Genomic DNA, 12,284 nt, shown 5'->3' with positions numbered 1-12,284 from the left:
ATTATTCACGAATATGTATATTGATACTGGCTTTTACCTTTCCCTCTCAGGGATATATGAGATTGAGCGGTATGTGGGAAAAGGTCGAAGCTAAGGGACACACACATACCGGTTGAGTCGACGCAACTATGGTTAGTACTCAACAGACTTCAACTCATGACGGATGGATTGTTATTTGTAACTGGCAAGAATACTTTGATCCTAAGCATGTAACAGAAGTCTACAAAGTGGGGAACTAGATGTGCATCAAAATCACGGGTCGATAAACATTACAAATTATCGAGAAAAGTTATTATGGACCTTTTCGAGTCATTGAAGTATTCAACTTTCCAATGGTGGTCAGGATTCATCAATGAGCCCCAATGGGAATTCTCATGTATACAAAGGTGAGCTGACTCAAATAAAAGATTTGACCACTCGTGTACCAATGGAACCCGAACATACACAAGGACATCCATCGCCCAAATCATATGATGAATACGTATAATAAATTAAAAGATGTTGGGCTAATAATATATTATAAGATATAAATGAACCATGGAGGCTCATAACTCATGACAAGCATACTATGTGAGATCTAGCCCATAGATGGATCAAAAGACTACAAAGCCTCGTATGCCAAAACCACACATGATGCGTTGGTTACACAGCTGTGAAGTGGCCTAGCAATGTGAAGGCCTGACACAAGGCTCATATGTCTACTCCCCCTCTGTGAGGGTGGTTAGAGAAAGCAAACCTTTCTTTAGCTGTATCTATAGGTCTTTAAAGGTTGGTGAAGGGTGTTCTTTAAATGGATATAATGAGCGATGGCACGTGTGGTTTGTAGGTTAAAGTGCTGGGGTTGTCACATCTTTTCCTACAAGTTTTTCCAACGGAAGTCTACACACTTGTTCCACGTAAATCAATCGAGAAATCTTAATTATTGGAGGGCAGATGACAGCCTATGTAGACACAAAACAACCAAGGGATAAGTAGGATGCTAGGAAATGGGTTCCAAGCATGTTGGGACATTTTCACCAGTAAAAGAGGTTGGGCTAGATAAAAACCCGGAGTGCATCAATACACATTTTTTTCGGGGATTGGAATAGCACCTTGCTTTTACTATTCTTTTACTTACTTAAATTCTTAGATAATAGCATAAGGAGCTAAAAAAAAATATAAGCTTTAAAGACAACGACTGCAAGGCTTATGATGGTTGTGATACTGCATTCACGATCTCACTAAGGACATCACATCCTCTCAAGACACAGCAAGATTTTTGGTGATTGGAAGAGACCCATCATATTTGCATTTGGGCACATCCCTGCGCTCAACTAAGTATGGTGGTTTTGGGGGACCATCTCTTTTGGGGCGGATATCCTGCAATGTAAGCACCAAAGATTCTCAATGAATGGACTAAGAAAGCTAGGAAATTTGCAGAGAGAAGTGGTTGTAACAAAAGAGAAAACCTGATCAAATATAGCTGTAGGGATGGCAAGTGTAGCACAAGCATTTGGAGTGTCCACGATTCCGGAAATCCGTCCCTCACAAGGGCAGCAGGATAGTAGTAGATAAACCTGAAACATGTTTCAAAATGTACACCAACGAAAGTATTGGTTTAGCCTATTGCCAAAAAAATCATTTGATCAAACTTAGGCTGCTTACACAACAATTTCCATCGAGTTGCAAGATTGCCCAGCATTAACCTTCATAATTTGTGGTATGTATGTAAATTGAGCAAGTTAGCAAGTTACAAACACACATTACATGCTTTACCTGCTCCTTCGTGTATCCAAACTTGGAAAGGTAGTTAATCGCATTCAACACTGCCCTTTTGTAAGCAACACTGGCATCAAGGTAGTGTTGGCGACCACTTTCATCCACACTCACCCCTTCAAAAACCAGCCATTCGCTGAAGCGTGGCTCCAAAGGTCCAATCTCAAAAATGGGATTCACATGCAGCTTCGTGGGTCCCATTGGCGTGAGGTATTTCTCCATCCCCCCACGAAGAATATCACACCTGTATATGACATTTTTTTAATGAAGGGATGTGTTTTTCATGCAACCTGTTAAAACAACAAAGCTAGCGAAAATTCAAAATGTTGAAGAGTAGAGATAAAACATACTTGAGTTCCAAAAATCCACTCATCTCTATGGCACCACAGAATGACACTTCACCATCACCCTGAGAGAAATGCATGTCACCCATGCTAAGATTGGCCCCTTCTACAAACACAGGAAAATACACCTTGCAACCTCGACTTAGGTTCTTTATATCGCAATTGCCACCATTTTCACGACCTGGAATAGTTCGAGCAGCTTCGGCTGCAATTTTAGCCCATGTTGGTGTACCTGCTTCAATCTATAGCATAATTGATCAGACATGGTGTTGCATGTTCATGATCTAGCTGAGCATGTCATAAGAAGTCAAACAAAACACTTCTGTCAGTAAAGATCAACATCTCTGGGTAACATCCATGTGCTCTGTTGACATGGGGTGCCCATGCCAGGTAGAAAGTGGCCTACCTTAGGTAAGAGAGATGACATGGCTTGTGTGACGTGTCTCCCTGCCCTGCCATGTATCCATTGCACTCTCTCAAACCCTCCCTCAATAAATGCTCCTGCTGCCAAGCCAGGCGCAGACAAAGACATGGTCCTAGAGTATAGCAGTGCCATTAAGTTCCATGTGGATGGTCTGTTTAGTCACTAGCCCAGCGAGCATCTGCAACAGGGGAGTTGAAGATTGTTTTCTTGAAATGTTTGTCCTAGATTGGGTCATGTGCTTTGTTAGCGTGGGGGGTGCCTGTGCCGTGTAGAAAGTGCCGACCCTGAGTATATGGGTGATGGTGTGGCTTATAAACTACAGGTCTACCTAATTCAGAGGGCATGATCTATCTAGGATTGCCTTGTCTCTCAAATCCTCCCCCATTCAATGCAATAGCATTAGCCTGTGGATACCTGCAATTGTCGCAGTTATGAGTAGATCTGACATAGTTTTGATGATCCAATATAAAGCTGTGTATGCCATTTAAGTAAAGTCATGCTGGTGGCATTGCTGAACACCAACATGCACATGAGAAGATCAAAACCATTGATTAATGGGAATGCTGATGGCATTGCTGAACACCAACATGCACATGAGAAGATCAAAACCATTGATTAATGGGATGAAAAGAGAGTAACTGATATAGCACACCTTTCCAAGCAGGGCACCTTGTGCTGTTGGGAGCAGCGCCAGGGGTCGTGTATGTAAAACACTTGTTAAGGTAGTGGCATTGGTGCTATTTTCTACCAATTCTCTCTCACGCTTATTCCATATGTCAAGAAGCTCATGGGAGGGGGCTGTCCCAATGAGGCCCGGATGTACCAACCCAGGGAAACGGACACCTGCAAAAAGGAGGGCAAAAAATAACTCAAAACCCCATCCAACAATGGACTCAGAAGAATGAAATCATTAAGCTTATTTAGATTTGAATTGCCTGCACCTGGGATGTGGCGGGAGTGTGCAAAAATCCCTTCAAACTGCCATATGGCTTTGGTGGCATGAGGAAAGTGATCAGTCAAAAAGCCACCACCGTTCTCTCGATCAAAAGTGCCTGTGAAACCCCATTCATCCCCCGGAAGAGGGCCCAAGTTGCATATATCCACAACCAAAATGTCACCTGGCTTTGCAGGTTCACCAGTAGGATCTGTCACGCGGATCGGGCCGCTTATGTTATGCACCTGCAAGAGATGCAAGAGGTTAAGGTGATGGCATTATGGCATCACATTCACAATCTGACGTACACACGCCAAGATCTTAATCCTACTCCCCATAAGATAAATTATCAATTGTACCGCCTAGGATTAGTATTAACATTAACTGAATCATTATTTTCACAAATCATCAATCATGAATAGTATGGCCAATCTAGAATTATCACCGACTCGATGAAGTTTTGCACGAACTGAATCATTGTGGACTGGATGAGGTTTTTCATGAACTGAGTTGAGGTTTTGGTCTCATAAAGTGAGAATCGTTTACATGTGCTTAGGTTTCATCATGATGCTTACATGCTGATGGCTTACTGATTAAATTTATGCATGCTTGTGGCTGCGTGTGGTCCTAAAAACCAGATTTAAGCATGTTGTGCAAAATGGCCTAAATTCTTGTTCTGGAGATGTGAACGTAATTACCTTGGAGAGGTCAACATGCTTGACATCCTCAGCACAGTCGTTGTCGGCGATCTGCCCGCCTGTCCAATCCACCATCTCCACACGGAAGAGCTCGCCAGCCACAACGTGGGCAACTGGGGGGATGTCTGGATGCCACCTGTTGTGCAGCGGCTGCTCCTGCTCCCATGGCCTTTTGCCGGGGTCCACACTCACCACTGTGCGAGGGGTGTAAGGGGAAGGCATTCTCTGTGAGAGACAGAGAAGGGGAAGGGGGAGGAAATAAAAAACGCACAGTTGCCACAGCCGACCTGCATGTCTCATCGAAGAATACCATTTAAGAAAATGATTCGGTGAAATTGGGGAGAGACAGGGAAGGGGAGACATGTATCATCGAAGAATAATACCATTGAAGAAAATAATTCGGCAAAATAAGGGAGAGACGGGAAGGGGGGCGAGACAGACAAGGAATCCCTCAACAGGAACACCTCCACAAACACGAATATTTCCATAGCTCACCTGGAAATCAAAGAGAAGCAGAGGCTGTAGTGTTTGCAAGGGTGTGTGAAGTTCAGTGCAGTAGCCTGCAACATGTGCGACCCTATATGAAATGGATGACGCGCAATGATTGGAAAAGACAAACAAAATGTGTACAAAATTCTTCTCGCCGTTTCATATTTGTAGTGAAAGTACGTACACAAGAAGTTGGCCGGCCAAGGCTCGGGCGGCGGTGTGTATCCTCTAGGGTTCAAGAAAATATAGGTTTGCTTTAATACATTTTGAAAAGGAATTTTCTTTTTAATTTTATTATTATTATTATTATTTTTGGCAACTACTAGAAGGGAGCAAAGTACTCCGTGAGGATCCCTCATATCCTCTACAAAGGGAGGGCTAGGTAACTATCGATCGGGTGTCAAAAAAATGGTGGGATAAGAAATTTATTATTTTGAACAAGCACTTTCTTCATACTTTCACTAGAATCCATGGGTCGAAAAGGAAAAATGCTTCCTCAACATTTTCAAGTTTCAATTACATTCTATAAAAAGAAAAATCTTGTTTAGAATTATGTTTTTCTTTTCAACTCATGGTGAAAAAGATCCATGAAAGGTCCTATAAAAAGGATAATAATTTAGTAGTATGCATCAAAAATTATTATTAGTGCATATTGCATATGTCACGTAAGCTTTCAATAGTACATCAAATAGAGGGCTCTACCCCTAATTAGTTATATAAGATCATCCCCTAATACTTTGCACACATAAAATATTGAGGTGTTGACTGCCATTAGTCATTCACCAAGGGTCTCATACTCCATGCGCATGAAAACTTGAGGTGCCGAGTATCATTGTTTTTTTGACACACTAACAAATCTCGAGTACGTTGTAATGTAACTCATAAATGGCAACCTCTCCACCTAGTAACTCTAGCAGTTGTTGTGTGCTTGCATTTCTGATCACAACAATGCCTTTTCCATTATGAACTTGCTCACTTTGAACTTCCGAGAGTCTATGCAAGCAACTAGCTTCTAGCATTTTGAATTTTAGATGGTATATGCAAGCAACTAGCTTCTAGCATTTTGAATTTTAGATGGTATATGCATGCTAGGTAACTTTTGGTAGCAAGTTTTTCTGTGGCCATTATGTGGCGAAAAAATAAGCTCCACTTTGTGTACACGGTATGAGCTTTCTCCTCCAAAACTTCTCCCACCTCCCCTACAATTATCTAGAGAGATCTTAGGGTTTTAACAGTGGTATCAGAGCAATCTCTATTTAATTGTTGTTGATTTTTTTTAGTAAATTTTAATATTTACTAATAAAATATTATTTTTTGTTGATTTGTGTTGATGGATTGCACGTGGATCATCCATATGGTGATTGGAACGTGTGTAACTACAATTCAATGGGACGAATCGACGTTGCGGGGGAATACCGTGAGTTAATGCTATTTTTCTCTATTTTTTATGGTTAAAATCAAGCATTAATGGAATTTTTTACAAAAATATCATAGAGTTTATGGTGGATATTTTTATTAGAATGGATTTCCTGAATTTCTAGAGTTTTTAGAAATTTTTTCTAATTTTTTGAGCATTTTTTGATTTAAAATGTATTTTTATACATTTTTTGCAGGTTTTTTCCGCGGGAATGTGATCAAATTTCTGTCAATTTTCTATTGAAATTTAGTAGGGGACAGCATGTTGATGCATGAAATGCTCTCCCGTGTGCGTGGGACTCTCTCCGTCTCTCAAATGGGACTCTCTCCGCCTCTCAAATCTGATTTTTCCTTCTTTTTTCCGTGAGAAAATCTCTTTAAAAATTTTTTTTTAACATTAATCATATTATGATTAGAAAAAAGTTTAATTAAAAACTTAATCATGGATTAAGTTAATCTCTCTGATTAACAGAGAGAGAGAGAGAGAGAGAAGAGATTGGAGGAGAAGGATTGTAATGGAGAGGAAAGGAAGGAGAGAGGGGAGAAGAGAGAGTCCCTCTCTCTCTCACATCTCTACGCGCAGGCGACTCGGGGGGGCGGGGGGGACTGCGCACAGCAGCAGCCGGTGGAAAAAAACGCCCCCCCCCTAAAAAAATCAAAAGGGTTAATAAGCTTAATTAAGCTTATTTTCTTTTCTTTTTTTCTTTTTTTTTAAAAATGAGTTTTTTATTAAAAAAAGCTTTTTGATAATATTTCAAAAAAAAGTTTGAAAAAAGCCTAGAAAATACTGAAAAATATGGGATTTGAGGAAAAAAATCTTTGAAAATTTTTTCTTGAAATTTCTTGGCTTTTCATCTTCCGGAAAACCTTTGGCTTTCCGTTTTCCCGAAACCTTTTGGCTTTCCGAATTCCGGAAAAACTTTTGACCTTCCGTATTCCGGAAACCTTTGACCTTTCACATTCCGATTTTTTTTTGTCTTTTCATTTTCCCAAAACTTTTGGCTTTCCATATTCTGGGAAAACCGTTGGAATTTCGAAATTTTTTGACCGTTCGTATTCTAAATGCGTTCAGGGTAATTTAAAAATTTCAAAAAATTCCTGAAAATTAGTGAAAAATTAGACAAAGGTTATTTTAAATTTCAAAAAAATGTGGGGTTAGTGTTTGGCATGTGGTGTGTCCATTCGGGCACCCGTGTGACCATTCAAATTCCTTTAAAAATATATTTTTTGGCAGAAATTTAAAAAATCCATTAAAATTAAAAATTTTCATTGGATTTGAGAATTGTCGGGCGGAATTGAAAATTTCGTGAACGATGGGATTCTCGGAAAAAATTAGAAATATTCTAGATATTATTTTTAGAAATCCTAAAAATTGGTTTTTTTTTAAATATCAATGATATTTTAGCAAAATTAATTGCTAAAAATTTTCTGGAAAAATATAGGTTTGGAATGCCATAAGATAGGTTTGGTGGAATTCAAAATTATCATATTTTGAGGCCCTAGAAAATTAGAAAAAATTAGGAAAAAATCATGATAATTTTTTTTCTCGAGAATTTAATATTTTCGAGGGTTATTTAATGTTGAAGTACGTTTTCTCGTGCTGACATTAGATAGATGTGGGTTATTCGTATATTATTAATACGATTATATCTCGTATTAATGGATATTTATGTTTGGAGTTCTTAAAAGACCCCTAACTCATGTGAAGTTCTTAAAAGACCCCTAATTCATGTGAAGAGACTACGTGGAGATAGAATTGTCCACTTCCATACACTATACTTGTTTTGGAAAGAGTATTAGGAAAAGAAGCTTACAGCTTCTTGGATGGTTTCTCAAGGCACAATCCAATATATATAGCTTACAACTCCTTGTATGGTTTCTTAGACACAATCAAGTATCCATAGCCCTTGAAGATCAATACAAAATGGCTTTTTCCACATAATAGGGTAATTTACGCCGCTTACAAGTTTACACCTTAAGCTACTTTGTAAGATTGATATATACAACTCACAGAGATCTCATTTTCCATGTGCATCTTAAAGCATCAAAATTTACCATTGTTGTTTGCATATCAACATAACTTGGGAAATACAAATTGGACTATCTTGTGTGCTTTGGTTTCTAGCAATTGGATGATGCCGAGATGAATTATACCATAATGGAAAGGGAATAGTTAGCCAAGATTATGTGGTTTGACATTTTTTCACCAATTTATGAACACTTGAACCTTACAAGATAGAAGGAAGGAGAAGAAGGATGCAAGGGTCTTACCGCCTTATGTACCTCTAGCTGCTCTTAGAGAGCAACCCTCTCTTGTGGTGGAGAGCTAGGGTCCTCAACCTTACCTTCCTTGTTATCACTACAAAGGATCTTTGTAAATTGGTGGGGAGCAAAAAGAGAGAGAACTCTGCTATGGGAAGCTCAACCTCTACTTTGATGCCATGGTGAGTGAGAGCATAGGGGAGACGGAGAGAGGGAGAAGAGAGCTTGTATCAACACACCATCACTCACACCCACACAATCCTTAAGCATGCATGCAACAAAGAAGAGAAAGCATACAAGAAAACTTCGATTACAAGAGCAAGAAAACTCAAACTCAATTGTGAGAAGGGGATTATGTGCTTTCTCATTAGTCAAATTATCTTATATACAAGACTCATGTACAATACCTGGCCGTTAATATCCGGGGACCCAAAAGCTAGTCTAGGTTAATTTCCTAATCTATGTATATAGTACCGGCATTGTACATAAGTCATATGCTCGGTTTTGACTATCTTCTGTTATTACACAAGTCATAAGCTCAGTTTTGACTATCTTCTGAGAGCCCAAAAGCTAGTCTAAGTGAATTTTCTAGTTTGATTGCTAATGTCCCAGGGGCCCAAAAGCTAGTCTAGGCTAATTTCCTAGTCTATGTATACACTACTGGCATTACACATAAGTCAGTGCTTTGTCTTGTGTTGATCTTACTTCCACTATTGTGTATTCTTATATGGTATCAGAGTGCTTTAAACAAAGCTTGTTTTGGTAGTTTGCTATTTAAAGGTAGATTATATTTATGTATACATACATACATACATACATACATACATACATACATACACACACATACATATACACATACACATACACACATACATACAATAGTGTCAAGCGATACAAAACAAGGCTTGTTGCAAAGGGATATGCATAGGAAAAAGGCATTGACTATGGTGAGACCTTTGCACCTGCATGCCGTATGACTACCATTAGCAATGATACTCTGCATGATGGTGAGACCTTTGCACCCACATGTCGTATGACTACCATGAGGAGTATCATTGCATTAGGAGGACATAAAGGTTGGAATGTACATTAATTAGACATCAAAATTACTTTTTTGAATGGATAATTGCATAAGGAGGTCTATGTGTCTTAGCCTCTTGTTCAGAAAGGTCAAGAATCAAAAGTATGTAGATTGAAAAAAGCTTTTTATGGTCTTAAGAAGGCTCCCAGAGCATGGTATGAGAAGATACATGCATACCTGATTGCACAAGGTTTTTACAATAGTCCTACTAATAGTACCCTTTACATTAAGAGGACTAAAGATGAATTTTTGGTCAAATGCATTGGTGTGCCACTCTCTGCTTCTCGACCAATTTGCTATGATGGTTGACGAACTTGGAGCTTTTGATGTTATGGCCTTCTCCATCAACTTTGTTATTGTAGGGCCTGCTGTGTGATCTTTACCTTACATGAATGCATGATTCTTTGTGGATTGCAAGAGGGAATTAGCGAGATTTGAAACAATAGCATCATATAAAGAGATGTTTCCCTTGAAACCCTCTCCTGTAACCAACTTGCATGTTTCTTTTTTGTTAGCATGTGTGACAAAGTGGTGTCGTCCACATCCTTATTAATAGGAGATTAAGTTAACTAATGAGAATCAAAGTTGTAAGCTCTAACTACATTCCATAATAAAATATTAACTTAACATCTTAGATTTCAAATACAAGCTATTTGTTATGAAAACCAAGGAAGTAATGCTCACCCCTACAAGGTGCTTCCTCCAATGGGGATATCTAGTATGCACCAACTAAGCCAACAATCCATGGCTGGTAAGTTTACCAACTATCAGTAACTTTACCATTCAGCCCACCATGATCTAATGTGTCTATATTTTAAAAGCGCCTCTTCTTCACTCAATGCACAACGCCATTGACTGCCTAGTTGTTTGTGCTCTTCTTGAAAATTGACTACATATTATACTGTAAGGACGTTCAAGCTTTGTTTCTAATGAAAAAGATACAAACACTCATGACCTTCCAATATATTCTTTGGTGCATTTTTATAAATTGTCCTAACTGCCCTCCAGTTGGCTCCAGCCTCATTAGCTACATGAAGCCAAAAAAAATTGGTTTGGAATTCACAAATCTTGAACCTTTGTAAGTTGCCAATATGAGCAGGCATGTGTGATGTGTGAGTCCAAGGAAGAGTGCATCTCTCTCAAGTGTGTGGGTATCCTACCCCGACTACGAGTCAAGAATAGGATGTAAATGTGGCCAAATGAGCACGCAAAAATATGTCAAATGTGTGTTAAGTGGCAAAGAGCACGAGGTCTACACCAAAGGCATAATGAAAAAGGCAATGCCAAATGGTAGAGACTCCATTGACATAAAGCTAGGATGTCATCAACAAAAGGAACAAAGAAGTGGAGTCAAGGTCACATCAACCAAAGAGGCTACCACGACATTTTGATCGACATCGACATTAGCAAGTCATAAACAACAAGCATGAACAATCAACAAACCTCACTACCACAACATTTTGATCGACATCAACATCAGCAACAAGTCATAAACAACAAGCATAAACAAATCAACAAACCTCACTACCCAAGCCATTTTGTTTTTATAAAAAAGGGGCCACCAAATGAGTAGGCAAAAGTATATGTAATTGTAAGCACGCTTTACCACCCTACGAGTAGCCAAAGAGCACCTAGGGGAAGTGATGTAAATATAAACACTCCTAACCACTTGAAAGTAGCTATTCAGGCACTAGGGGGGGACCCATGTTCAAATCCAAATGCTAATCCTTCTAACCACCCAATAGCAACATAGAATTGAGGGGGGGTGATGATCATTTGTACTACCACACTTGACGAACTTGAGTAACATATGACACCAAGGGGGGGTGGAATGCATAGCACGTAGAGCTTTCTGCTTGGCAAGGATATAGGCAAGATCCCTACCATATCCACCAGGATTCTAAGCAAGTTTCACTGCATTTTCAAATTTTGTTTAGCTCTTGTGGGTACCTCTACTGATTCCGCTTCGTTGTGTCTAGACACCACATATTTCGGATGAACGACCAGGTCAGCGGAATCACCATGAACCACATCATGAGCATTTACCACTACTGCATGCCACCGGGGCATCTCCGTGTGGGATGCCAATACCTTCGGGTTATCATTAACCGAATTAGGTCCCAGGTCAAGCCTTTCCCATGTGCATCTGCAGAGCAGCAAGAGTTTCCTCCTCTGGATCATCCACTAAATCAGCCATCAACTGTGTATAGGATGGAGATTCTGCAAAATCTTACTTTGTCACATGGGGATATTGCCCATTTGTTTGGCAACACTGGTTCCAAGGCTAGGCCAAACCCCAATCTGGATTGATCATGTAAATGTTGGTATGTAGGAGGGACAAAACCGGAATCTGAAAACATTTCAGTCCATGTGTTCACATGATGTCTATTGCCCCACTTGGCGAGAACATATGCCATACATCTGCTTCATCATTGGTATGGGCTTCTTCCATACGTGATACGACATCATCCTCATTAAGAAGAGGGACGGATTGGTCATTCAGCATATGCCATACATTTGCTTCATCATTGGTATGGGCTTCTTCCATAAGTGATACGACATCATCCTCATCAAGAAGAGGGACGGGTTGCTCATTCAGCATATGCCATGTACTATCACTAACATGGGGAATATAATCAATGTGCTTCTATTGATCACCACCATGCTCTGCAAGGACATTTCGGGCAGCCAAAAGCTCCTCATTTAGATGGTGAATTGTAGCCATATCTGCTCCATTATGAGGGCAACCATGATGAGAATCAGGATTAGTATCAAAAGCTTGAGTCACTCTTCGGACTGCTGTTTGAACTAGTGTCCTCATCCTCAAGGTTTAAAATTGCATACTCGACATCAAACAAGAAGTTTTTGGTTGCAATTACCA

The 12,284-nt window shown here is 39.6% G+C and overlaps 1 protein-coding gene across 1 annotated transcript; it reads right to left on the bottom strand.

Moving 5' to 3' along the window:
- Window positions 1-1,010: 1,010 nt before the first annotated feature.
- On the bottom strand, window positions 1,011-4,801 carry LOC147604678 (uncharacterized). Its single transcript, XM_086794743.1, has 8 exons — window positions 4,651-4,801; window positions 4,156-4,442; window positions 3,465-3,702; window positions 3,176-3,366; window positions 2,106-2,341; window positions 1,756-1,999; window positions 1,449-1,556; window positions 1,011-1,359 (listed from the first exon to the last, which is right to left on the bottom strand). Exons 2-8 carry the CDS (start codon window positions 4,375-4,377, stop codon window positions 1,240-1,242), a joined length of 1,359 nt encoding a protein of 452 aa, XP_086650869.1. The 5' UTR covers window positions 4,378-4,442; window positions 4,651-4,801; the 3' UTR covers window positions 1,011-1,239.
- Window positions 4,802-12,284: the final 7,483 nt, after the last annotated feature.

This window comes from Cibotium barometz, chromosome 61 (genome assembly GCF_041138505.1).
Source record: "Cibotium barometz isolate CiBa-2024 chromosome 61, ASM4113850v1, whole genome shotgun sequence".
Lineage (NCBI taxonomy): Eukaryota > Viridiplantae > Streptophyta > Polypodiopsida > Cyatheales > Cibotiaceae > Cibotium > Cibotium barometz.
This window is presented reverse-complemented; position numbering and strand designations above follow the sequence as displayed.

Coding starts and splice junctions, on each gene's coding strand:
- LOC147604678 (XM_086794743.1), bottom strand. CDS start 4,377: ATGCCTTCCCCTTACACCCCTCGCACAGTGGTGAGTGTGGACCCCGGC. Junction 3,703..4,155: donor AGCATGTTGACCTCTCCAAG/GTAATTACGTTC, acceptor CATCTCTTGCAG/GTGCATAACATAAGCGGCCC. Junction 1,557..1,755: donor TTGGATACACGAAGGAGCAG/GTAAAGCATGTA, acceptor AACATGTTTCAG/GTTTATCTACTACTATCCTG.